Source organism: Carassius auratus, chromosome 29 (genome assembly GCF_003368295.1).
Source record: "Carassius auratus strain Wakin chromosome 29, ASM336829v1, whole genome shotgun sequence".
Lineage (NCBI taxonomy): Eukaryota > Metazoa > Chordata > Actinopteri > Cypriniformes > Cyprinidae > Carassius > Carassius auratus.
The window spans coordinates 2,273,242-2,301,051 of record NC_039271.1 but is presented as its reverse complement, the minus strand read 5'-3'; the positions used below and the strand labels follow the sequence as shown (position 1 = coordinate 2,301,051).

The 27,810-nt window shown below is 36.7% G+C and overlaps 1 protein-coding gene and 1 long non-coding RNA gene across 2 annotated transcripts; one reads left to right on the top strand and one right to left on the bottom strand.

Annotated features, from left to right (window-relative positions):
- Window positions 1-1,987: 1,987 nt before the first annotated feature.
- LOC113047843 (uncharacterized) lies at window positions 1,988-6,056 on the bottom strand. Its single transcript, XR_003276355.1, has 3 exons — window positions 5,976-6,056; window positions 2,317-2,417; window positions 1,988-2,229 (listed from the first exon to the last, which is right to left on the bottom strand). It is a non-coding gene; the product is annotated as an uncharacterized LOC113047843 (long non-coding RNA).
- Window positions 6,057-14,034: 7,978 nt separating this feature from the next.
- Window positions 14,035-27,810, top strand: LOC113047839 (nuclear respiratory factor 1). The gene is made up of 11 exons (XM_026209166.1): window positions 14,035-14,184; window positions 15,985-16,234; window positions 16,470-16,584; window positions 16,914-17,040; window positions 17,126-17,269; window positions 19,742-19,900; window positions 20,114-20,317; window positions 21,034-21,135; window positions 21,277-21,434; window positions 22,558-22,682; window positions 26,378-27,810. Exons 2-11 carry the CDS (start codon window positions 16,012-16,014, stop codon window positions 26,536-26,538), a joined length of 1,518 nt encoding a protein of 505 aa, XP_026064951.1. The 5' UTR covers window positions 14,035-14,184; window positions 15,985-16,011; the 3' UTR covers window positions 26,539-27,810.

Genomic DNA, 27,810 nt, shown 5'->3' with positions numbered 1-27,810 from the left:
GGCAAACACTCACAGCACAGCAGAGCAGACGGAACCAGGGATTCAGTGAGTACCGTGGGGGATTACAGACGGCCCTTCAAATTAAATCAAATCGCACAGGTCAGGATCGGGCTTACGGCCGCCTCCGGGAGAGGTGTATATGACTGGAGCCAGAGCCAGTGCGTATGGAGAGAGAGAAAATCACCTCCAAATGAGTTTCTGAAATATCTATAGATAAATTGGATTTTGAAAATCTTGACAGTGAGTGATCTGAGGCTGGATGAGGAGCAAGTCAAAGGTGGTAGTCATTCTTTCACTGCTTCTCATAAGCACGCACACTCACGTTTTGCTTTCTATCATGGTGGGGGCTTTCTATTGACTTCTATTGTTTTTTTTTATGAGCTAATGGAATTTTACATCACTTAACCCTAAATGTTTGATGAGCCATTTTCCATTGTTTGGTCCCCACAATGTTCAATGCTCAATATGAACATTTGGTGACAAAATTCGCTCAAAATTACAGTAGAAACTTATACAGAAACCAACAACTTTCAGACATAGACCTTTGTAGAAAGATTTTTACTAATACAGATGTACGACAAAATGAGAACAAACATTATTCAAAACCAGTATAAATAGAGGATGTCAAAGAGGTTTCTCCATAATTTTTTTTCTCCTTCTTAAGGCTTTTGGATGCCACTCTTCTACTTCTTCTACAGTCTTGCTTGAATAATAATTTAATTTCATGCATTTCTCATTTCAACAAGTTCCCTGTTCTTACTTATGAATCATATCACTTTTGCTGCTGCATAATCATTAGGTAGGTTATTATTATACAAAAACAAAAGGAGGCGACATCCCATCTTTTCACTCTTGACTTTGAGAAAAATGATTACTAGGAGTAACTCTCCTAAGAGCTCAGAAACCCAGCAGGAAATTGTAGAATCAATTAGACTAGTATGTGTGTGTCAAGTGACTGAGTAGACGTCTGTTCATGACAACAGGCATCTATGCAGTGTAGGGCTTTATCCAATGTTATGAACATGGCCAGGTGCTATAAAGTAGTCACTCTGAACTGACACCAAAGCATATTGTAAAGAACATCATCACATACTGTACACTGTGTATATATATATTTATATATTTAAAAAAAAACATATAGCAAAAGAATTGGATGCCTGTGAACATTAGACAAGACAAACCTTTCTCTAAACAGGGGATGTTTGTGACAAATGCTCCAGGTTCATTTCTCAGAATACAGCAGGAGAAAAAAAAAAATTTAAGGAAATTTGCAGAAATATCATGAGTTTGGGAGTTTTCTATTTTGTTTTTCATTTGTCCTGGATCATCACAGCAATGATTCAAATGAGACTTCCTGAGACACACACAGGCATCACCCTAATGTGTTCCTTTCTGCCACATCTCTTTACAAAGATAGACCATTAAAGCTGATCACGGAGGCATGTCTAGCATCAGTTCAGTCTTTTTTATTTGCTCGAGGGAGGATGCCCTTCATTAAAATAACAACGGCTCATCTCATGCATATGGAAATGGAACTTTCACCATCTCCAGCACGGGGTCTGGCCTGTCCTAGTCTTATGAAGGACATGTCGCAGGATTAGGAGGAGGTCATACGTTCATCCGCACGGCTCCATTGACGTATGCACAGCCTATTCCATCCCCAAATCCTAACCTTGAGCAATGTGACTGAAAAACTAAACTGCCTGGTCCCAAATTGGCAGTGAGAGTGAAACTTACCCTTGGTTTTGAGCAGAGGACCTAAGATGTTTTATCATGCAAGTTGGTATGAACAATCAAAAGGGACAAAAAGTGAAACCCCTAATCCCTCAAAAGCCTTCGTGATCAAAACAGGCCTGTTGAAATCAATGTTCCCATGCACTTCAGACTGCCACACTGTCATTTAATTCCCTACTATATCCTTATGTCTCAGTTGGATGAAAATGTTTGGTTAACGGGGATGAAGGGCCTTGTGGAAGTGTGTCTCGCAAAGGGGTCAGCATAATAACAAGATTAGTACATTTTAATTTAGATTGAACAGGGTTTGGAAGTGATCGAGCACCCCATGTTGTTCCCTCTGTACAAAGGAAGGATGTGCCGACATCAAACGGATATGAGAGTGACACGCTGTTCACCGCTGCACTTCATTAGTCTTAACATCTGGGTAAATGCATCAGCTTTGACTCGTCTGCTCCATTGACTCCAGAGAATTAAAAAGGGATTCTTGTTGATCTGCATCATTTATATATTAGTGTCTAGCATCTTACGATCAAAACAGCATTTTCTGAACATGAAAAAAATTTTTTTTTTTTTACTTACTTTTGATGTCTTCGGGATTTTGAGTCAACCATCATCTTGAAAGTGTCCTGCTGAGACAACTTCAGAGTTTTCTCCTTGCTTACGACATGAACAACAGTGTCCTGAAAGAAATAAAAAAAAAAAAATTAAATTATTAATACAGCGTTTTTTTTTTTTTAAATGGGACTTTTAGTTGATGCTTTGAGGCCATTTATGCTACTGTACTTTAAAAAAAAAAAATTCAGAACAACAGATGAAAATATTACACACAGTACACAGTTAATATATCCAATAAAACTCTCTCAATCTTTTTTGACACAAAGGGCCCGATTTGTCGAACACAATAATCAAAGACTCCCTGATATATAATAAATTTTTTTATTTCTGACATAATTATGAATGTTTTATTAATATTATTATTAACAGAAACTGGGAGTATTGATATAGTATATTTCATTATTGTTCACTGTGATTGTAAAAGTTTAAGAACTCAACATTCTTCGATTTTATCTTATAAAATTTCAATAACTGTAATAAATTATTTTAGATGTATGAATAATTTATATTTTGATTATGTTTTTAACATTTTCATTTAGATTAAAGTAAAAAAAAAAAAAAAATCACTCTTGATTTACCAGGTTTTTAGTTAACCCCTTCTGTTACTTGAAAAAGTAGTATAACTTGATGTATTAAAACAACAAACTAAAATAAAAAAAGATATAAAAAATAACAATTGTACATAAAAATTACTAAATACTAAAACTTTTAAATTAAAATAAAGACAGAAAATATAAAAATAACAACTAAAAATTTTTAATAAAAACTATAATAGATCTAAATGTTACTAAAGTAACACATTTATTAAATACTTTTATTCACCTTGAGGTCCACTTGGAAGTTTGCTGAGGCCCCCTAGTGGGCCCAGGGCCCCGGGTTAAATAACCAAGGCTTTAGAACAATATGTCCCTCCCCCTAAAACATTATAACCACCTGCCTTTAACAAACAACAGTAAATGGCAAATCATAGTTCAGTGTGCCTTTGGTAGCACTAATGCTCATAATATATTTTCTTTTCCCAGGCCATCAATTTGCTGCAAAGGAAAGGCATTTGTGGTATCTTGACTGATATTAGCATAATATGAATGAATCAATGTATCTGCAAAAGCAAAAAAATCCCTGAAAAACACTGTTAAAGTTCTTTTGGACTTCAGATTTCATTGACTCTCTAACATGGCAGTGGCAGTGATGATAATGCAATGCTGAGCACACATCAGCAGAACATTATGTATGTGCCAGATTTGCAGCAACTACCTTCAGTACACAAACCGGATTAAATGTTCCCTCCAGGCCGCAGTAATGATCCGTCACCTTTTGTTATTCATATTCACTAAGGGTTCAGGGCTAAGCAGCTCCTTCTATCTCCACTTTGGGCTCCATTAATAATGTCTATTCACAGCCATAAGTTCGGCATTTGTAAATGACACCTGGAGGTGCCCGCGAATGGTGCGCGATTTCAGACGGGGCCTGGTCGTGAGAGTATTAATGTCCATTTGTTTGTGTGTTTGTGTGACAAGTGGACACATGTTATCTAGCATTTCTAGCAAAGGTCCAGATTGTCCACGCTTATGCTCAGATGCCCCCCAAAGAAACGCAATGCACATAATTTCCATAATGTTGGAATGTAAAAACAATCAAATGAGCGGGCAGGATATAGGAAGAGATGGCAGGAAGGAGGTGGTGCGTCTCACTACAGCGATAATGGTTGCTGCTGATTACCACTGATGATGTCACACCTCTTTCAGCTTCTGCATTAAACCTCTGAATAGTAAAAGCGATTTATCCCAAATGATTTTTTGTGATGATGGCATGTTGTCACTGAAAATGCTTTTTGACTCTGGAAAGCCAAGCTAATTGGACCTAGAGGGATTTAGAAAGGTTCTGATGAGCTGAACTGAATGTGCTTGTTTTGTTGAAGTTGAAAATGGAAATTTCAAATAAAAGTAGGAAATAATATGCATAAAATGTAGTACTTGAAATTCAAAAGCGTATGCGTAAGATTCAGTCGACCCAACTTTAACATTCACCTGAAGCATTCAAATTTGGTTGAGTTGGGAGTTTGGGGTTTTCAAATTCATAATTGGTCAGTATAATTCAAAGCATGTCAACATTGGTGACAGTATCAAGGAAAAAGCATGTATAAAAAATATTTCTTTATCATTTCTTTTCTTTCTTTTTTGACAGTTAAAGACTTTTACATTGATGCCAAATGTGATTTCTATTTCAACTAAATGCTGTTCTTTTGGACCTTTATTCATCCAAGAATCCATTTCCATAAGCACCACAATGGTTTTCAACATTGATAATAATAAGAAACGTATAGACTGGAACAATGGCGACTGGTTAATTTAAATTGTAATAAGATTTCACAGTATTAGAGTTTTTATATTTTTTCAATATAGAAATGTATAGTATGTGTATACTTATACATATCCAGCTTCAAAGAATTACAATTCCTGTCTACTTTATCACAATTCTGCACAGAGTTCTCCAATCATTAATGTCATCACTGCCACCGTTCCATCCAATACATTCTCAAAATCATCTTTCCTGGTTCAATACCTCCCCAGAACCCCAGCATGCAGACAATCAAGTGTTTTCTGAATCACTCGCCGTACCGCCTGATAAATTATTCAGCTGAATATAAGCAGACACTAAAAATTTAATGATTTGCCAAGTTGGATTCTGTAGAACAAACCGGAATATGAAGACAGGATCAATGTGGCCTGGATCTTAATATATTACTATTACAGCACAGCTGGCTTGTTTTAATAAAAGCCTTTTGAAATATTGGCCCATATAGGCAGATTTACTGATTTGTGATACTGTGAGCAGATGAAAAATCTTGGTTTGGAAGTGATATATAGACGTTCTAAGGTGAAAGTTATGTTCCTATGAATACAAATGCATTAACAAGCTGTATATAAGACAGCCTGAATCGCCATAAAACTGCATAAATAAATAAACACTCAATCTTCCATTCATCATCTTGGAAATGAAAGGTAAATTTAGATTTAATATGGGGTTGAGATTCACACACCTTCTGAATCCACATATCAACACAGCCACACAAGGCAGCGTCAACTGGAGTGTGAAAAAACACTTAATACACACACACACACACACACACACACACTTTGTCACTTTTATACTTAGCTAAAGATATAAAGCACAGACAAGGCTTAAGCCTATTCCTAGACTGAAATGCAAGTCTGAGCTGTTTCAACTGAAAGAAACTTGCACTGATTTAAAAATATATCAGTGCATTGGTTTTGTCTCAGGAAGCACACTAATAATGTTTTTTCTAAGGCATGTTAACAAAAATGACTTAAATGTCCTATTATTGTCCTATAAATAAATGTCCTATAATTGACTATGGCCTAACCTTGGCTTAGTCTAAGCCTTGTCTGTAAAACCAGGCCCTAATATGTTGTACAAATCCACAAAGTCCTTACATTTCCACTTTTTTGTTTGTACTCTTAAGTTGCACAGTACAGTGAACATTTATATGACAAATGTAGCAAGAATGCAAAATTATAAAAAGAAAGAAAAACACACACACACACAGAACATGCTGACTTCAGACATCTCAGATCAGATTTAAATGTTTAATGGTTATTAACCTGCTCAAAATCTCCTGCTTCATTGGTTGGGTTGTGCTAAACATCCACCCGATCCACTGACCTTCACCCAGGAGGACATTCTGGAGGACAAAAAGTCAAAAATCAAGACAGTTTTTGAGCTCTAAAACCACAGGGAATTTCTGTTAATCCTACCTTTGACTTTTCATCTATTCTGTGTGGAATTTTAATACAGTGTTCAACAGTGAGTCTCAACTGATGGGTCACAGGTGCCATGGGTCAGAAATGTAAAAAAAAATAAATAAATAAAAAAATTTGTATATATAAAAGGAAAGTAAATCCAGTGGCAATTAATGGTCCTAAATGAAAAAGTATATTTTAGACACTAGTTGCAGGTCAATTTGGATAATTTTTGGGACACCTTTATTAAAATAAAAATAAGAAGAGGAATATTAAGATAAAAAATAAAAGTAAATACAGCCCAGACATTGTAAATATGAGCGCACTTGCAATTCATTCATCTACAAGAGAAAGGTATTGAATTACAGATTTTTTTTTTTTTTTTTTTTGTAAAGCAGAGCAGGGAAATATCATAATACTGATAAAGCGAAAGGTCTGAACTGAGGAATCTGGTCCTTAAGTCTGTGGTATTGGAAATCTATGCCTTTTCTTTACACCAATTTACCTACAAATCTCTACTTCCCCCAAATGGTATTGAGACACGAGATAACACTTGCACAAAATTTGCCATATAATAATCAGTTCTGCATGTTTTCCACACAGGTTTGATTGATATGCCCCTTTGTTTTCTCTGTCCAATCCCTTTCTTCCTTCTTCCATCAAAACCAGCAATATCACAGGAGCCTGATTGCTAACAATACACTGTTTATTGCCAATGATGTCACTTCCCCTCACCTTACACGAGTACTTACACAGAGGTGCAAATCAAGCAATAACTGCACTGTGAAACAGCCTGCAGCCCTGCATGAATCAATGACTGATTTTTGTAAACCTAACACGTAGCTCCAGAGTCAATTACAGAAAGGACAAGACATGTGCCCACCCTCAAGAGCCTGGCTTTCAGACCATAATCCACTTTACATTCTCTCCTCTGTCCAAAAACAACACCAAAGTCTCTCCCCCGCACAACAACACAATGACTGTGCAAAAGCAAATGCTGTTGACACCATGAAAAATGGACTTGCTCATCTTTATATACTAATAAGGGTGTTTGCACTTGCATTCTTTGTATTCAAGCTCGTGCTTTGTTTTGAAAGCTTATGCTATGTTAATATAATTGTGAATGCAGAACAGATTTGGTCAACACTCTTAGCAACAAGAAACAGCTGACAAATAAGTGCTGAGAGCAAGAACACTATTCTAGACCTGCAAGTCAACACTCACTGTGAATCAATAAGAGAAAACAGAGCTCAATTTCCCCATTTATTACTCTAAGAGGCGATAAATTACTGAACAGCACTCCACGCCACGGCTAATAAGTTCAAAACAGGGGAGTTAGCAACTTTCCAGGGCATTATAATATTCTATTTCCAATCCCAGCTATTGACATAATTGGGCAGCTGAACGCTGCGGTGACTAAAGCAATCCACACTCTGCTCAGTGCCGTGTCAGCCAAACAGCGTGTAAAGAGACTTAGAGTAATAAGGGCTCCTGTGCATTCAACCTGTGAGAGAGGTGCGGTGCCCTAGGATCCGTCGTTTTGAGCTTCACAGGAAGCGGCACTACAGAGTTAAATTACTGTGCGTGTTGAATGACCAATTCACAATGAGGAGTTTTGGTCAATCTCTTAAGAAAATGAATGCAGTGGAGTCTCTGAATCATAGGCACCTTGCAAATGGGTACTGAGGTTCTTTGCTTTCTTTCTTTCTTTCTTTTAATTTATTTCAGACATGTTAATAAGTTCCTACACTTTGTTTCTATCACATACAGCCAGTCTTTAACTCCCACATGAGTTTGAGTGCATAGACACACATGTGCATCAGAACCCTCATTCATATCCATATGAACATACATGTATATATCCACACATACCCTCACCTAGGTGCATACATACATACCCATATACAGGTACATATACATACCAACATGCATATAGAAACGCTTACATATATAAACAAACGCATACATATGCACACCATCAAATAAACACTAACACTCTTTAACATGTCTGAAAAGGGGTTGGAAGAAGTAAAGCTTATTTAATCCTACCCCTTCTCCAGTATTCAAAACTTGCATTTGCAATAATCATCCTGTTTCCAAAATAATAATAATAAACAAATAAATCAAAGAAAATTAATGTAATCATATATCAACAGAAAGTAATCTAATATTATTCATATAGTAAATTCTAGAGCCTTGACTTCAATTCCTTATTCACATCCCCCTACCATGCCCACATACACATTCATATGCATACACATCTTCAAAAAATATATATATATCTCGTCCCACTCACATGTACAGTTCTATCTACACCGTACAAGACCTCAATTCACCTCTAACTTTCATCTCGATACTTCACAAAAATCATTAGTCTAAATCTCTTTTTTGCTCAAATCCGAAATTATACAGTAAGGTGTAGAAATTATTTTCTCCAGGAAATTGTTAGTAAATTTCATAAACAATTACAAAAAATTACGAGTAACATTAAAATAAATGTGAAATTTTGAAGCAGAAATACTGGAATACATTTTTTCTAGAATGTACTTTTTTTTTTCAAAGTTGTAAATAAAATGATAAGGCATTGGAGTACATTTTACAAGAAAATATTATTTCAGTCTTTAATTCAATGTGAAAATTGCCATTTCTTTGTCATTATTTGCGAATTTTATCAGCAATTTAAGTGAAAATAGTTTCTTCTTTTTTTCTACCGCCTGTCCCTGTCAAGAGAACAAAGCTTAGTGCAGGGGCCGGGGCAAGGGGATTGATTTGGACTGTTTCTTTCTGTCTGTCGTTCCTTCTGACCCTCTCGCTCTTCCTCCATGCCCTGTCATTATCTGCAGAGCAAGAAATGTCACAGTGGGGCACTGATGTCAGAGTGGTACAGTCCCCTCCTGAGCATTAAATTAAGCATTCAGACCGAAGAAAGACAGCGAATGACTCTTTTAGTACTACTGTAGACATGATACAAGACTGTATAGACCACCCGGTCACATTGGTAGATGTGGTTTTCTTTTTTTGTCCCCCTCTTCTGAACCTAAATCTACCTCTGAAATGACCTTCAATTCTGAGATGATCAGCTCTGAATTTGATTTTTCTTTTTTTTTGATCCCTTTCAAATTCAATGTGAACCAAGCTACATTTCGACTACATTTCGAGCTACATTTCTACCATGACATCAGTGTTCAAGAATGCAACTCAAATCATACTAGAATTTTACGTATTTAGAGAAAATTGTTATTGGGTGGTTGCCAGGGTGTTGCTACATGGTTGTTAAGGTGTTTTGAGTGGTATTTATCATAGTTGTATGTGGTTGCTAGCCTAGCAATGCTAGGTGGTTTGTAAGTGGATTTAAGTCATGTTCGAAATATCATTACATTTAGTCATTTAGCAGATGCTTTGAATTAAATGCGAACCTCAAGCTTCTCTTTAAGCCCTGAGTTTCCAAGTTGGTGAGACGGTATATTGATGGTAAATTACTTGAAATTAATTACAAATATATATATATTTTTTTATTTACAATAAAACTAGATGCACATATTACAAGAGTACTGTATAATTAATCTTACTTTTTTTACAATATGATAGAATATATAATAATAATAATAATAAAATTAATATAATAAGCAAAAATACATATAAAATACATTATTCATAATTTTGTAGAAATCTTACTCTATTTATTTTGTGATCAACTTTATTAATTAATGCTGTTCTACACTCGCAAGTCACGATTTTAATATAATAGTAAAAAAAAAACTATTTTTTTGTAGAAAAGATACAGTACAACACCATTTTACTCCAAACAAAGTAATCTGAATGCACTTGATTATATAAAAATGTGATTTCTTAACTCATAAATATGAACATCCTAGGAGGACTTGAAGTCAGAAGAGCCAATCTCCCAAGTCTCTATAATATTCTGGTCCTTAAAAATGGTTTTATCATTCAGTCATCAAAAATATGTACATATGATTTTTTAGAAGTAATAAAACACCCCTCATCCACAAGTCACATGATTTGGCATTGTTTGCACAAATATACATATATATATACACACATATATATATATATATATATATATATATATATATATATATATATATATATATATATATATATATATATATTGCAGGATAAGTTTAGTCATTTTGTAAACCCCTAACCCTATAATACCATAATATGTATTTATGTCGAGAATCAGAAAGCAGAGTAAGGTGAAAAGTGACAGGTTGTCCAATCTGTCAGTTCCTCTTTTCTCTTCTATTGACAACTGCAAATGCATGGAAATGGCTGTGCTTTGGCACCCTTTCTGACATGTGACAAAGACACCATACGCAAAGTATTCTCGCCCTTTGGGAATGAGAGATCATTTTTGCACCTGTTCGCCACAGGACTTGTGGGGGAGGAAGGCACAGAAGGAGAGAGAGTGAAAAAAAGGGAAAATAGAACAGAGGAAGAGAAGGAGCGATAATTTGAGATGAGAAGCAGGCATGACAACAGGTTACGGGGAAAAAGCAAAAAGGTGCTGATATCTTAATGGTTCAGTAAATTGGCTGTTTGCTACACATCAGCCCAGAGACAGACACTCAGCACCATAGGGCCTCCCAAAAAACACAGCAGAACAACAGAGAATTTCCTAATTATAAGCTGATTGCTCTGACAGCAATCCGTGCTCTGATTGCAGCTGGAATAGATTATACAAGCCTCTATTTATGGTTAAAGGGCTTGGGCTATTTCTGACTTGATTCCTTCGTTCTCCAATACAGATAAGGTCTCTCTGACTGTGCTTGGCAAAGATCACTCTGGTAATATCCACATTTTGTGTTGCTTTCTCTCTCTCTCTCTCTCTCTCTGTTTTTGAGTCATTAATGTAAACAGTCCTTTGTTTCGACAGCTCCACTAATGAAACCCTATAAGAAAAAGTGTTTGAATTATTAAATTAACATGGAATTATGAGAATTTATGAGCATTATGTTGAAGAATGCATCCAGAAAGCCCTGTATCATTGATTCTCATCCTTTTTTGTCTCTGAGGCCACTCACTGTCAAATGTAATATTTAAAGCCCACCCCCCAGATACTTCTACTATAAATGGAAAACTGACATACTTTTTAATTTACAGAAACCAATGGGGATATTTAAAACATAATTTAATTTTTTTTAATTACAAAAATTAGTAAAATAATTATTACATTTTAAACTAAATAATTTGCATGACTAAATTCTACTATAATGACAAAGATGAAATACCTTTTCAGACTTTTTAATTTACAGAAATGATTTTCAATTTATAAAGAAATACCTTAATTATTAATATTATTATTATTAAATGATTTGTACCCAATAATATATTTTAGAGCTTGACAGAATGTAGCCTACATTAAATGTACATTTCATTTGTATATATTAAAAATTATAATCATTATAAATATTTTTTTTTTTTTAAATCACTTTAAAAATTCTGCTCACAGCTTAAGTGTGAACTGTACAAAGACCTTCACATGGTGTTCTACAACATAAATGACATTCAGTCATACCTCAAATGTGAATTTTTGGTTGTGTTTTTATAGCCCAACTATCACAAGAATGTGGGATTATGTGCCTGATGAAGTTGGAACTTGTGTCCTTATGTTGGAACTTAGATCACCTATATCATAAATTGCTTTAAAAAAAATTATTAGAAATCATTAGACAATCCAGAGGGAACCCACAAAGAATTAGCCTTCCAGACCCTATAAACTGACGTCATTTACAGGAAAGCAGTTTTAATTTTTTTTTCATTAGTCACAGAAATTACATACTTCAGCTTTAAATCGAATTATCTTAATAAAAGTGACTTAAATGGTCCCGTAGTGCACTCTGGTGGCTTTGTCGTCATTCATGAGTGTATTAGCTTGGTCTGATGTATAAAAAGCAAAGCACAATTAGTTTTCTCTCTCACAGTTCACTACATTAACATTAGTCTGTTTAGATCTGTTACTGTTCTCTTGGTCTGTCTTTGCCATGCAAGTAAGTGAAGTGTCCATTATTCCTCCTTCAGTGGCTTCAACTCATGAGCTCCTCACTGGCCTGACAATTAACATGAATTATCTTCACTTCCAGACAATCAATTAAGAGAATTATTGAACTCCTCCGAGACCTTATCGTCTCTGCCCAGCAGGACAGCACAGTGAAGATAGATTGCAGGTTATGAAACCAAGACTGACTCATCACATGAGAATTTGCTTTGCATACTACCACATGGGCCTGCAGTCCCTCTGTCACAATGTTTAGAAATAGGCTGCCGGAAACATCCTTAAACTAAAGCTTTATGCAATAAACTAAAGGGACTGCTAAATGGACTGCAGGTCCTCTGCAACAAAAGCCAACCTAATGGTGTGAAATTCTATCTATTACACAATTTCCCCAGTGACTACACAGCATTTTTAATACAGTATCTTATATTAACTGGATTAGATGCAAACATTAACAATATTTAATAATTTGTGCAGTCACAAAAGCGGGTTAGCGGTGTCTTGGAATAACCTGACATTCATTCAGTCACAAACAAACACACACTGTTGTCATCACAGTCGTGTGTGCCATCATGCTTCATCCAACATCCGAAAAATGATCATTTTCTGCCATCTAGTGTTACATATAAATCAATCTCAGTGGGTGAATCATTTGTGATACCATATTGCCCTCTTATGGATGTTCATAAACTCAACAACGGACATATAGGCTAGATATTTACTCTTATCGTCTTGTCTAGTCTCATGATCATCAGTTACTAACAGACTTAAACGGATAAACAATTTCCTCTGGATTTAATATGTCACGGTTTTGGATATATTACCGGCAAAAACATATGCCTTTCTTATTTATTTATTTATTTATTTTTACAAAATGAAAACCAAAACTACTCACCAAATGTAAGATATTTATAGATAAAACGAAGTATGGACATCCAATCGCGTGTTTTCCGTCCCTTCTTACGAGTCCCACAATGATCACGATTCATTAAGGCTTAATGAGAAACAGATGTCTGCAATTTTGGTGGGGACTTTTATTTTGCATGAAATATGAACGCCTCGTCCAAAACCACGCATAGACTGTATTAAAAAGTCCAGAAAGGACTTTGAAAAGTGACTTGCTTTCCTGCCATCCAACATCTAGCATATCGGAGTTATTCTGACAACCTAGCAGTAAACATTTTATCATAACAAGGTAAAACATAGATTTAAATCACCAAAATAGAATAAATGCAATACAATTTAATCGATAACACGTATAACAAAAATGCAATAAACATACTCTGAACCATATTTAATTAACAAAATATATCATTTATTTGTTTAATTTACAGTTGCAAATCAAGGAATATGTAAGGACAGATAAAGACATCTGAAAAAAAAAACAGTTACAAATAACAACATAAAGGTAGCTATATATTTTGGACAGTATTATGAATCAGACTTGTTTTTAAATTAACATCAAAACATATTTTAAAATAAATGAATTCACAAAATGAATATGAACAATAAAACGGATTTAAAGTATCAAATTAATATAAATACAATGTGCTAATAAATAAACGTATAGTAAAAAATTAACACTATATTTAATAAACAACTATGTAACTTATTTCACATTAGTTTAATTTACAGTTAATGTGAATGATCCACTGTCATGCAAACCCAGAAATACATAAGGACAGGTAACATAAAAGCATATTGTACTTTCATAAGAAACTTGCTATGCATTAGTTTAATCTGATATCAATGCCGTTACAATTTAATTATCATTTAATTAAACATGTCAGGCCCATATAAATGTTTATTTCCCCCTCATTCTTGCAACGTGAACTGTCTATGTGCAGCAGCATCATGTAGTTCACCAAGTTCAGAATCTAGTGATTAGAATAAGAGTAGGGGCGGGGTTTGTTCCGTGCACGTCGCTCGGGGCCGCGCATCAGCCGCTGAGCCCAGGACGCGCGCACTCTGCTGCTCGTTCTTTGTCCTCCATTGCAGCTGGTGTTCGCAGCTCCGCCGCACAGCGCAGGCCCGAAGTAGCGCAGCCGCTCTGAGGTTAGTGCCCTACCGCGCAATCTCCAGCCATTTCAGCCCCGGCGCAGCCGCACCAAACAACCCGGCAGCGTTTGCCTTTCACACACTCGGATGCAGATCGCGACGATACGAAACAGAACTTGGGATGATATCGGGCGCATTTGACAGGATGGCAATTATTATTAAACGTTAACGTTACCCCGCTCAAATTGGGGCAAAATAATCATGGCGCAGGCGCAGGCCTTTGGCCTAACGTACTGAATTTAGATGTGTAATCGAATCGCTGTTTTGTCCAGATGCTAAATGTGATTTCAAGACCAGATAGCTTGCGCTTATATTCTTGCTTGGGAATCAAATTTAAATGCGTGTATAACTTTCAATATCATATTAGCACAGCAGTGTTATCGACCACTCGACGCTTTATATCGCTTTATAGATTAGTCGACAACGGTGCCGGTTAAATTTGATCTAAAAGATTATTTAATATGTTTTGCACCTTATCTGAATGTTTACTGTTGTGTTTGAAATAACAGTTTGAATTGTGTTAGGGTTTTAATATTTCACTAACAAAAGGACCCGCTCTCTTTACACGTATTATTCACAGTTTGAAAATAACCGCCATTTATGTGTTTGTTATTGATGCTGGACTTAACTAACGTTAGTCTATATCGACTCAGTCATTTAGGAAGTTCAAGCCTAACGTACCTTTTACCTTTTTTAATGACTCTTTGAGCATGTTGAAATGTCTTTTCGTGTTTGTGAACGTTGTTCGTGACTTCGAATCAAATGTAGCGTTTTCCAGAGCTTCAGTGTCAGGCCATTGAATTGAACGGAACGAAACCGTAGCTGCGAGCTGGTTTATTTATCTATGTGGATCGTTCATAGCACTTACGTCATCCTTAGATATTCCCCCATACCTTTTATTTTGGTTTCATATTATTATTTTTTATTCCAAAACTTTTAGTACGTTAAATGTAATACACACTGCTTGCTGTCAGAGATGTCATTACAGTATCATATTATTCAATAAAAACTTTTAAAAAAACCTGTGTCATTTAGTTTGTCACTGATACAGCTTTAAATTATTGCTGAAAATTAATATAGATGTATTTTCATATGATTGCCAAAATATAATACATACAGTAAATGAATATTTACATATTTTTTGGATAAATACTGAAAGCTGTCAGACTCCAGCCAAACCTCTGTAACACATTATTAATGTAAAATACATATTAAACTTATGAACAAATTGTATTGATTATTTGTAATGATTTGTGAACCCTACTGGAGAGATTTATAAAGCAACAATAAAAGATTCAATACTTTCCGAAAGTGCTTATTGTGAATAGAAAGGAATGGATCCTTTTTCTCTAAACACTAAATGTAAACTATGTACGATAAATAGCTTGTACATTTTTGTACTTTTACATTTAGTTTAAATCGCTACTGCGGAAAGATTTTTTGCTGATCCAGGCCAATTTTTGACATTGAGATCACACCCAGTGGCCCAGTTTACCTCGATCCGCCATAAATATATGTTTTGTGATGCTGTTTCAATATAAAAGCACAATACTGTATTCATAGAAAGTTGTGTTACACTGGTGCACGGTATGCACTAATAAAAGGTGATTTTGGTAGTCGTCATAAGACACAAGATGTGGACCCTCATATTTTTGAATGTTTTGAATGCATTACATGTATTTGAACATTTCTCCCTCTCAAAATAATTGGTGCATGACAGTCACCTCATCTATGAAACTACATGAAGCCGTTACTTGTAGAATGTGTGCGCTGATATATTATATGTGTGTCTCTCAGTGTGTTTGAGAGAAACTGTATCGGGTGATGGAAGACCACACGGTGCATCAGACAGGGCACATGACCACCATCGAGGCCCACGCCGTCGCTCAGCAGGTCGGGCAGGTGCACGTTGCCTCGTACACAGAGCATGGCATGCTGAGCGCTGACGAGGATTCACCCTCCTCGCCTGACGATGACGCTTACGATGACTCTGATATCCTCAACTCAACTGGAACAGATGAGGTCACCGCACATCTGGCTGCTGCAGGTAGCTTTCATCACATTGTTGTATTCTGACTTGTGGTTACCAGACAAACCACTAGATGGCGCACTTAAACCATAAATTGTCAGTCTACCAATTTGGAGTAGACGTCACAGTTAGTGTGGGATTATAAACTAAAAAGAATGTATGACGAGTTGATTTCTCGATTTTTCACAATGCATATGTTGAATGATATAGAACATCTAAAAACAACTGAATTTATTCCCCCAAATTTTTTCAGGGCCTGTTGGAATGGCAGCAGCTGCAGCTGTGGCAACAGGGAAGAAACGGAAACGGCCGCACATCTTTGAATCAAACCCTTCAATCCGTAAAAGACAACAGACTCGCTTGCTTAGGTGAACCATATTCTCAGTATTGTTCTATGTATTGTAATGTAACAGTATATAGATAGAAGAACTGACAGAATCTTATTATATATATATATATATATATTCAAATTGTTAGTATTTGTCATTTTTTTTTTATTAAAAATATGGTTTAGATATTTTCTATTTATTAGTATTTCAGTTTGAATAATTTTAGTACTTAAACTTATTTCAGTTAATTTCCAAGGGTGGAACAAAAAAAACGTATTTTATTGTAGCATTTTTCCAATTATGCCAATTACAATTCAATTGTATTTAACAGTTCCTAAAGAAAACCCTGTCCCTCACTTTGTCTGCAGGAAGCTGAGAGCGACTCTAGACGAGTACACGACACGGGTTGGCCAGCAGGCTATTGTGTTGTGCATCTCTCCCTCTAAACCAAACCCTGTGTTTAGAGTGTTTGGAGCTGCACCGTTAGAGAATGTGGTAAGTATATTTATTGTGCTTTTTGCCTTCATATCATTTGCACTGTTTAAAATTCCATCCCTGTTTTGGCATGTCTTGTGATCAGGTGAGAAAATACAAGAGTATGATTCTGGAGGATCTGGAAAATGCTCTGGCTGAGCACGCGCCCCCTGGTGGCGGAGAACTCACCTCTGAATTGCCTCCACTGACTATTGATGGCATACCGGTGTCTGTGGACAAGATGACACAGGTGGGCAGCAGGTGGCACTATGAGCCTGGAATGCAAGTTTTTTAGTTTTCTGCTTTGACATGCAATTTGACATTTTCTAGACTCATGAGGGCAGCAGTTAATGGAGACAGAGAACAAGTCTCACTTCATCTGCTACAGGGCTTTAGCACAGGTTACTTGAAGCCTTTTGGCCTGATATAAGACCATATAGCCACTAAATTTGCCAGCTCATTACTTATTACCCCACACGCTGTTTGGGGCCGGACTGGTGATAGTTAGTTGGTGTCTCTCAGGACAGACACACCTTGCTTGGCTTGTGGCAGTTGGAGGCAGGTCTGTTCAGGGATCATCAGGTGAGGCTTGTACTCGCGAGTAATTATCCGGCACATCGTGGCCGAGCACAGAGGTTTCTGATTGGCTCCCAAGTGGATTAAGAGCAGAGCTGGGGGAGGGAATGGGTGTCTGATCTGTGTGTTTGGGGCGTGAGATTCCTCTTAATTCCTTCGCTACATAATTAGACCATCTGCACAAACACAAGGAAGAGCCTACAACTCATGATGCTGATATGGACAGTCTGTTACATGATTTTGAACAGTGTTCCTAACCGCATTTAAGTTCAGATATTTAGGTCTAAGCAGTCAGCAAATTTATTTTGGCTTTTATTTGCAATTACATTTCTTTATTTTATTTAAAACATTTTCAGACACTCTGCCTGGTCAGTGAGGGGCGCTACTGAATGAAATTTTATACCTGAGGAGGTTAGACAGCTCAACACTTACAAGGCCTTTACAAAAAGCTTGAAAATTTGGCTCATTAACAATTATGCCTGCCAACATTAACAGCCGAGCCTATTGAGCTGTATTATATATTTGATATACTATAGCCTTTTTGAAAATGTATATTTTGTGTGTCTTATTATTGTAACAGGTATGGTGTACCTTAGGTTATTTTACAGTGACATTTATATTGTAGTCAATTTGCCAAAGAATTGTAAATGTATTTTCTTTTTCGTATTTAATGCTTTAATGCTTTTTTTTACATCTTGGCCAGGGGACTACAGATGAAAAATAGTCTTTTGGCTAATTCTGGCCTTTTTAACCATGTTTGTTCATGTGTTTTATGAAATTGCACTGTCCCCTTTTAAATAAACTGTTAAATCATATATATATATATATATATATATATATATATATATATATATATATATATATATGAGTTACAGTTATACTTAAGAATATTCATCTTTGTGAATACAGTGTAAAATAGATTTTTAACAAATTATGCAACAGTCATGACTGAAAGAATCATGGAAGATTCATTGATCAGTTTTATATTTCAGTGAATTATTTAGTTCTATCAAAAAAATATTTTGGCTCTTTTCCTGAAATCCTTCTTCACTAGCTCTTCGCCATGATGTTGTCGTCTGTCAGCATTCAATGTCAGGCTTATAGCAAGTGTTTTTGTGACAGAGAGGGAGAAGCTCTTTTGGGAACTGATTTATTCCTCCCAAGCCAAATTTAGCCTGTGGTGTCGAGGTGAACAGACGTTGCTACAAGAGCGCTGTGCAGTACAATCCCTGACCTGCCTATGGAATTACCAAGGGCACTGAGGGGGCTGGGATAAACTCCACCCAGGATGGAGCTGTCACTGGGCTTATGAACTGCCCCGTACAACTCAGTGTGTTTGTTTGTTTTTTAAAGTCACTGGACTTAATGAGCCCCTTTATTGTCATGTTAATACCATCACAATTTCGCAGTAAGGTTTTTAAAAATAATTTTTAGGTTACAACTTTTACGGTAAAAGCATACATTTTAAATCTAATGAAAAGTAGGTTGGCATCCTTGTAAAAATTGTGTACAGAATTTCAGTTGATTATATATTTTGTATTTATTAGCGTATTGATTTGTGATTGGACTCATTTGTTTCATTTCCCTTATGTCTATTTAATCAGCACAAAAGCCGTGTTATAGGGTTGTCGTTTTTTTGTAATATTTAAACAGGTGATTGTGTGAGCAAAAAAAAAACGTACAAATTCCTGTTACGTCAAAGCTGAAGTTTCAGTAGCCATTTCTCCGGTCTATAGTGTCACATGATCATAACCATAATACAGTTTTTCGGGAACCTTATTGAATAGAATGTTCAAAAGAATAGCGTTAATTTTGATGAAAATATTTCATTCTATTAAGAAATGTTTTTACAGTCGCTTTCAATCAATTTAATGCATCTCTGCTGAATAAAAGCTGAAAAAATCCCTTTCAGTGTGCTGGAGCCTCACCCATGGATTAGCCTTTTAATAGAAATGTAATAGTCTACTTTTAGCTTTCCACGAGCTGTGTGTGGACAGACTGTCTGCAGGAGAGAAAAATGAATGGCTTGCTGTTTCCAAATCTTTTTTTTTTACAGATTTAATTTTTACAGAGGCCAAGCTTTGCTTTGCCACTTCCCAGTATTTAAATCTCACACAGTGATTGTGTTACATTTTCTGTTTTACAGGCCCAGCTCCGAGCATTTATTCCGGAAATGCTGAAGTATTCCACAGGCCGTGGAAAGCCTGGCTGGGGGAAAGAGAGCTGCAAGCCCATCTGGTGGCCGGAGGACATTCCCTGGGCCAACGTACGCAGTGATGTCCGAACAGAGGAGCAGAAACAGAGGGTAGCGTTGGGTTCTCACATTATGAATAATAATAGCTCCATTTTCTTTAGTTTTTTTTCTCCATATTCCTGATATGCATGCGTTTTGTTAAAATGCTTAAAAAAAAGTATTTCATTTTTTTGGAGCCTATGAATTGTGACATCTGAATTGAAGCAAATGAGCTAAAGCTTGCATCACCTTGACTTATCGAGGGCTGGTTTCTGTTGGAAACAGGTGTCATGGACGCAAGCCCTGAGGACCATTGTTAAAAACTGTTATAAGCAGCATGGGAGAGAAGACCTGCTCTACGCCTTTGAGGACCAGATCACCACACATCAAGTTACCACAACAGCCACACACAGCATTGCTCACCTGGTGCCGTCACAGACCGTAGTGCAGACGATCAGTAATCCTGATGGAACGGTCTCGCTCATACAGGTGACCCCAGGTCCCAGCTGTGGGAACAACTGCACGGTTGTTTTTCACTACGATATAAACTAGCTTCACTGTCATGTATTAAAGACAACATGACAATATATACTTACTATTTACTTCTTTAGTACACGTAACTTGTCTTACTTGTTTTATTTTTGTTTAGTTTTTTTAGAAAATTGCAATAATTTTCATCAAAATGGTCAAAAGTGTGAAGACTTTTACAATGTTATAAAATAAAAATCTGTTCAAACTAATTTTCTTCTTCTGAACAAACACTCTATTACATCAAACAATCCTGAAAAAACTGTATCATGGTTTCCACAAAAATATTAAACTGCACAACACTAATTGACAATATTCATAAATGTTTTTGAAGCACCAAATCAGCGTATTTCAGTGATTTCTGAAGCATTGTGTTACACTGAAGACTGGAGTAATGAAGCTTTGCCATCACAAAAATAAATTACATTTTAAAATTCATATTGAAAAGTTCTAATATATTGTATAATAGAATAACATTACTGTCATTTCAAAAACATTCAAAATTCTTACCAGCCCCAAACCTGAAATGTTCATTTTTGTTGAGCTTCTAATAAGATTACGTATTTATAAAAATATATATTCAATTAGAAAAAAGTCGAATCACTAGTGGTCACATTAAAGTATTTAAATAGTATTCCAACAGCATCCTAACATCCAGTTTGTTAACTGATCCATAGGTTGGCACAGGAGCCACTGTAGCAACACTGGCAGATGCATCCGAGTTGCCAGGCACGATGACGGTGGCCCAGGTCAATTACTCCACCGTGACAGATGGAGAGGTAACTTTAACATTCTTTCTTATCTGAATATTCCATGAGTTTGCATCTTGTGCATGTTCTTTGCTATCCTCACACACATACTGTGGTTTTAGGTCATATTTCTCCCTTCACTCCTATTATTATTTTCTTTCCGTCTCTAAGGTGGAACAGAATTGGGCCACACTACAGGGAGGAGAGATGACCATCCAGACCACGCAACCGTCAGAGGCCACGCAGGCTGTGGCCTCCTTAGCCGAAGCTGCGGTTGCTGCCTCGCAAGAGATGCAGCAGGGGGCAACTGTTACCATGGCACTCAACAGGTACTCATGGGAAGTAGCGGTGAAGTCGGGGTCAGAGAAAGAGAGAAAGGAAATACTGAACCGCAGCAGCATCTAGGTGCAGGTTTATTTCCCCATGGTCTTGTTACCTGAGCCTGTTCTCCTGTTTATCACAAGCTGATATAACCAGGAGCAGCCCAGAAATACAGCACAGCAGGAACAATTGGTAGATGCTCCATTCCCACAACAATTAGGCTGAGGAGGCATTGTTTTCTGCTCAACAGCCTTTATTAAAGCAGTAAATCCACCGTCACTCTGCTGATTAGAAAAAAAATAAAAAACAGTCTGTAAACTCGATTTAGTATGGAAGCGCATTTACTCCCCACAAGGGAAAAAAATCATGCTTTATTCAATTCAAATTATGACATTTAAAAAAAGTGAAAAATTTCACAAAAGTACAAGTAATATTTTAAAAATCTTTATGAGATAAGACAAAAGTATGAGAAGTCAAAATAACGGTTAACGTCATGCTGATTAAAGTCAAAATTTTGACATGCTGTTTCAATTTAGACTTCACATAATTTCGAGTTATTGTCATAATTTAGATTATTGTACTATGTCGTAATTATGAGCTCATCAATTTAAGCTTTTCATGACAGCTATGTCATTGGTGACTTGTTTAAATGTAACTTTTTTTTTAACCTCATCATTTCAACTTGTCAACTCGTAATTACAGCTCAAAATGTTGAACTGATCACAAACCTTGTCAAATTATGACTCAATTACAAATTAGAAAGTCAATTTTGACATGCGATCAAATTACCTTTTTATTATAATTTAGAATTTTTCTCTCTTAATTATAATTAAGAAAGTCTAAATTATGGCATGATTTTGTTATAATTATGATTAACTAAAGCATAATTTTTTTTAAGTGACAGAAATGGGTTTATGTTTGTTGGACATCTATCATGAAAGGCAGTAAAACTTGTATAGGAGCGTTATGTTATTTTCTGGTGTCTTTGAGTGACTTCCTGCTCTAGGGGGCAGTACACACCAAACCACATCAGTGCACTTCAAATCCTGAATAAAGCATTTGTTGTTTCTGAAATTAATGTTACATTATTGCCTTATTTTGCATGTGTGTGTGTGTGTGTGTGTGTTGCAGTGAAGCAGCAGCTCACGCAGTGGCGACATTAGCAGAAGCGACTCTTCAGGGCGGAGGCCAGATCTTGTTAGCAGGAGAAACGGCGGCCGCAGTAGGAGCTTTAACTGGCGTTTCAGATGGCAGTGGTACGAACCTCCTCTCTATATCACAAGCAACCACATTTACACTCTTTACCTTCCTGACGCTTACTGGATGAAGCTGAAACAGGAAAGTTTAGGATGGGCAAACATGAAGAAATATCTCTTTCGTCATCACTCGTATAGGTATGTGATGGCAGGTATGTGTCTCCTGTAAGGTGTGTTAGAGTGTGAGGAAGTCAGTGGAGGTCTACTTTAATCTCCAGGGTGTTTGTGGGACAGATGGCGTGTGTGTGACCGGTGTCACAGACCCCAGCCTCTACACTTCTCGCTAATCCGCGCTTTGCCTCAACCACTAAGTGCTCTGCATATGCACAGCAGCCTCCAGTACTAGTGTTTACACATGCATTAGAAACCATGTTACAGTGCTAATGTGTACTGGAGGCATCGTGAAGTAGCACATGACACATTTCCTCTTTTAGTTATGATATACTTGAAATTAGATTAAAGGAAGCTAGAATATCATCAAAAAATGTATGCATTTTTGTCTTCCCAGTCATTTCCCTTTGCAGCTCATTTTACATCCATATTTTGATATGTCAGCGGAAATGGTAAATGATTGCAGAGAAAGGGGAAGTTATTTGATTTAAAAAAAAAAATAAATAAAAAAAAAAGATTACAAAGACAAACTTTTTAGGGGAATGCATCAATATTATAATTCTGGCCAATGCAATAAGCTAATAAATCTTTTGATGTTATGTTTCAACTAATGGCCAATATCAAAAAAACAAAATACCCATGAACTAACTGAAAAATTATTCTAAATAACAATTATGTGTTAATGTTAATTTAAGCATTTATCGGCCAGTTTATATTTAATATTTACTGTGAAAATAATCAGTATGGTGCATCCTTAATTTTTTATTTATAATTCATTCATTATCAGTAAGACCAGGAACATGTATTTGTTAAATTAAAATCAATTAACAGTAAGACCAGGGACATTCATTAACAAAGTAAATGGTGTCCATTTAATTTAATGTTGTTCTACTCCAAATTTGGCCGAATCGTGTGGCCGTTTCCCAGTGACCTATCTTACCTCTAGTGTCCTGGCTTACCCCATTGCCCCCAGTGACCGTAGTGAAGCCCCTCCTCCTCCCCCTCCTGTCCCCAGGAACCCTCTTAAAGGGCTTTGATCCTCTCCATTATCAGTGTATAGTCTAATCATAGAGCCAGCTGTCAGCACCGGGAAGCCCAGTGTATAAAACACATACACGCTCGCATGACATTAGGAGAATAGACAGGAGCAAGGAGTGTATTTAAACATTAAAGCTGATTAGCAGGCATTAAAAATCCCCATTCTGGGTATATATATATTTGACTGTGTTTGTGACGATGTATACTGACAGTACTGACCTTCCCTACAAAAGTTGCATGTTTAGAGAATGCTAGTATGTCCCTTTTCCCACATACGTAACATACGTTGACTGCTGATCTGATCCAGTAGTAAGTTCCAGAGAGCCGTCCCTACCCAAAATAAGGCCCTTACCTTTAAACTACGCAATTAAACCTAATACAAGCTGCAGCATTGGGAGGCTTGGGTGAGAGCGTAGTCAATAACAGACACTTGAGGGGAAGCCAGCTTTTATTGAGCTTATTCAATCAGTGAAATGGCAGTGCGGGAGCGGCTTTGAAGTGGCTGGTCTGAGGAAATCGTGACTGATTTACGTTTCCTGCTCCAGTGCCCCTCTTTCGCTTCGTAAGCCTCGTAGACACCCCTCAGTGTCAGAGTGATTGAGGGTTTGTAAGCATTTCACTCAAAAAAAAAAAAAAACTGCTTCCAAACTCACCGTCAATTATCGAGACATGGTGTGATTATGAGAAATCGGAGTATTTGGACTGAGCCTCTCATATGCCATGTGGAGAAAATAATTTTCTGATGTTCTTTTTAAGGGGGGAATTTCACAAAAAAGTTTTTGTTCCAAAGAGGGAGATTTTCTTTTCAGTGCAAAGATCATCATTAATATATATATATATATATATATATATATATATATATATATATATATACACACACACAAATGTGAAAAACACAACATGTATGTTGATTATTATTTTATACACCCACAATTATTTGTGTTGTTTAAAGTTTTTTTTATATATATTTAATAGGGGTGGCACGGTTCGCTGAAAAAAAAAAACCCAACCGTTCGGTTCACCACACACGGTTCGGCACACGCTGGGACCACGGTTCAACTTAAATCTGTCAAAACACCTGTAATATGGTTTGCTATAAATAACATGTAGACCTAAAACAAAAAGGGTTCAGCTAATATGCGTTTCTGTTGATGGATACGCATTCTGGCTTCCCAGACATTACAACAACAGCGATGAGAGGAAAAAAAAAAACAACCCTGGACAAATCATTCACTTTTGTTCAACGTGAATCCCGTATTCTAGAATATGAGTAGTCATTTATTCCGTCATCATCCGGGTGCTGACAGCGCGCACTCACAGATGAGATCTGAACAGCACACGTTAATGTGTGGTTAATCTAAACTCATTTAAGCTTTGTCAGTTAAAACATTTAAGAGCCAGAGGACGCAAGCTCGTGTGCGCATTGAAAAGATTTGTGCGTGCAAATATTAAGCTCTCTCTTAAGTATTGTTTAAATGGACAAATTCAGACAAAAATTATGTCAAAATGCCCGTCTTGGTAAGTATCCTATAGCAGACATAGCTGGCTGAACGTAGGCCTACTGTATCAGTGTATTCTCTTAAAGTGACAGTCTTAATCAAACAGCAACAACAAAGAAATCACTCACTGCTGTTGATTTAAAAATCTTTTGTAACGCTAATAAAGAATAATCTTTAATTTATACAGACCAATATGCAATGCTGTTTTACATTTGATTACTTTTTGCTGATGCTGATCCTTTTTTTATACCTGAATTTAACGTCAAAACCAATCTGCTTTTGTGTTGAGCTGAGAATATAAGCACAAATAGCTTGGGGAGATTGTGTCAGATAAAGTAACTCACAGGCTAAGTGGCAAATTGGATTCAAAAATGAGCCATTCCTTGAGATGCTGGGACAGGGTTGTGCATCATTTTTTAGGCACGCTTTTATCATCGTAAACATGCAATGCACAAATCCAGTGGCCTACAGGACAGGTGTGTACCCTTAACTGTGAAACTTACTGGATGGGACAACTGGTCGCAGTTATTTCTGACCTTCCGCTTTGCCCACACGAGTTTGCAGCTAGGACAGATTGGCCACCCTCTCGCCCGCCCCAAATGACTGCAGAAGTAATCCAGGCTGCTATGCTCACAGACTAGGTAGATTGAGAAAGAGAGAGGGGTCTACCTCGCGTCAGAGAGAGAAAGAGAGAGATGGAAGCTGGGAGCGGCCACCTCAATTACTCCATTGTTCCGCATTGCAGTGTGATGCAGTAGCCCTGCCCTCTGTCCGCTGTTTAGGGCCGGCCCTGTCCACGTAGCACGCAAACTCTTAACAAGGCTGCTCGATCGCACACACGCTCTGTGGCATCATCCAACTGCACTTCAAAAATCCCCTCCTTCCAGCTGTCTCAAATGTCAACACGAATGTCCCAAACCACTAAGCCACCACCTACACTGATGACATCATAGTTCTGCTAAAAATCTTCAGCTAAATCTCAGAATAATAGTTTGTACCATCAGAAGTTGTCTTGAATAAATGTAACCGGTCTGTTTCTCGTCCCAGGTCTCGTCCAGATTCCAGTCAGCATGTATCAGACTGTCGTCACCAGTTTGGCCCAGGGAAATCGACCCGTTCAGGTGGCCATGGCTCCCGTAGCCACACGCATAGACAACACGGTAACGCTTGACGGACAGGCGGTGGAAGTGGTGACCCTAGAACAGTGACATACTCTACCCCTGCAGGTGTGTGGGACAGGACATACAGCGCCTATGTGAAGTAGCTGCTGGAATATAGTGTAAAAATGATATTTGAACCTGTTCACATATGTCTGCAGGGGGTTGGAACGTTTTTTTCTTTTTTTTTCTTAGTGTTGTTAAATTAAATTTTTTAGGCTGTTGTTTGAGAACTATATTGCATTCAGAGGATACGTAGGAATTACAGGCTAATTGTTTTTCTACAATTACAAGAAAACAAAATCAACATTTTCAGCCTTCAAAAACTATTGTTATTAACAATTTGTTAATTTCTACCCATACAAGGCTTGCGTTGGTCATTTGATATTTCGTCATTTTTTTTTATTTTTTTATCTAGGTCTCTGTGTGTCTATATATATCGTGAACCATCTTGTGCCATATTTGACTTATTTCATTAATATATTATGTGTAAATTGCATTACGATTATAGTGTTAGATCCCATTGACTACTGAGATGACATGCATGTTTTTTTGTTTTTTTTGTCAAGCTGTATAATGTAGAATTTTTTTGTATGTATTTCACATTAACTCCCAATGTAAAAAAAATTGTATGACCTTGAATGATTATGTGGTATATTGAATGAGACCACCATTTCCTGTCGGTACAGAACAGTTATGAAATTTGAGCAGTCGCTCAGTGCTATCTATAGACTTTCACTCAATTGTACTATTAATCAATAATTATAAATGTCGAGGACTTACCAATGACGAGGCTGAAGATGTAGCACTCCATATCGTTCAACTTTTATACTTCAGGACATGAACAGAACTTTACATACTTGTGGTATATTAGCATTTTGGGAACTGGTTCTGTTAAGAAACTGCTGGGGGAAATGTTTTATTTATTTTTTATTTATTTTTCTAAATGTTTTTGTTTAGATGTGCGCTCATATCACACGCTGAAAGATTGAGATATGATAGAGGATGTATTCTAATGTGATTGCATGTATTGCAAAGTGAAACAACCATCATTTCATATTTTCCTTCATCTCACAAGCTCTTCTTGTATTGTTTCTACAATGCAAATTTGTGTAGCAGATATGGAATTTTTTAACTGTTTAGCACCTCTTCCACCCATAACCCATCAAGTTTTCTGCTCCTGGTCGCATTGAATTTTTATATGACAAGGTCTGATGAAACTGAACTCTCCCATGTTGCCGGTGAAAGAATGATTGTGACATTGGGAGAGTTTATCATTCCCTTTTTATCCAGTGTCGAAAATAAAATGGCCACTGTTCAGAA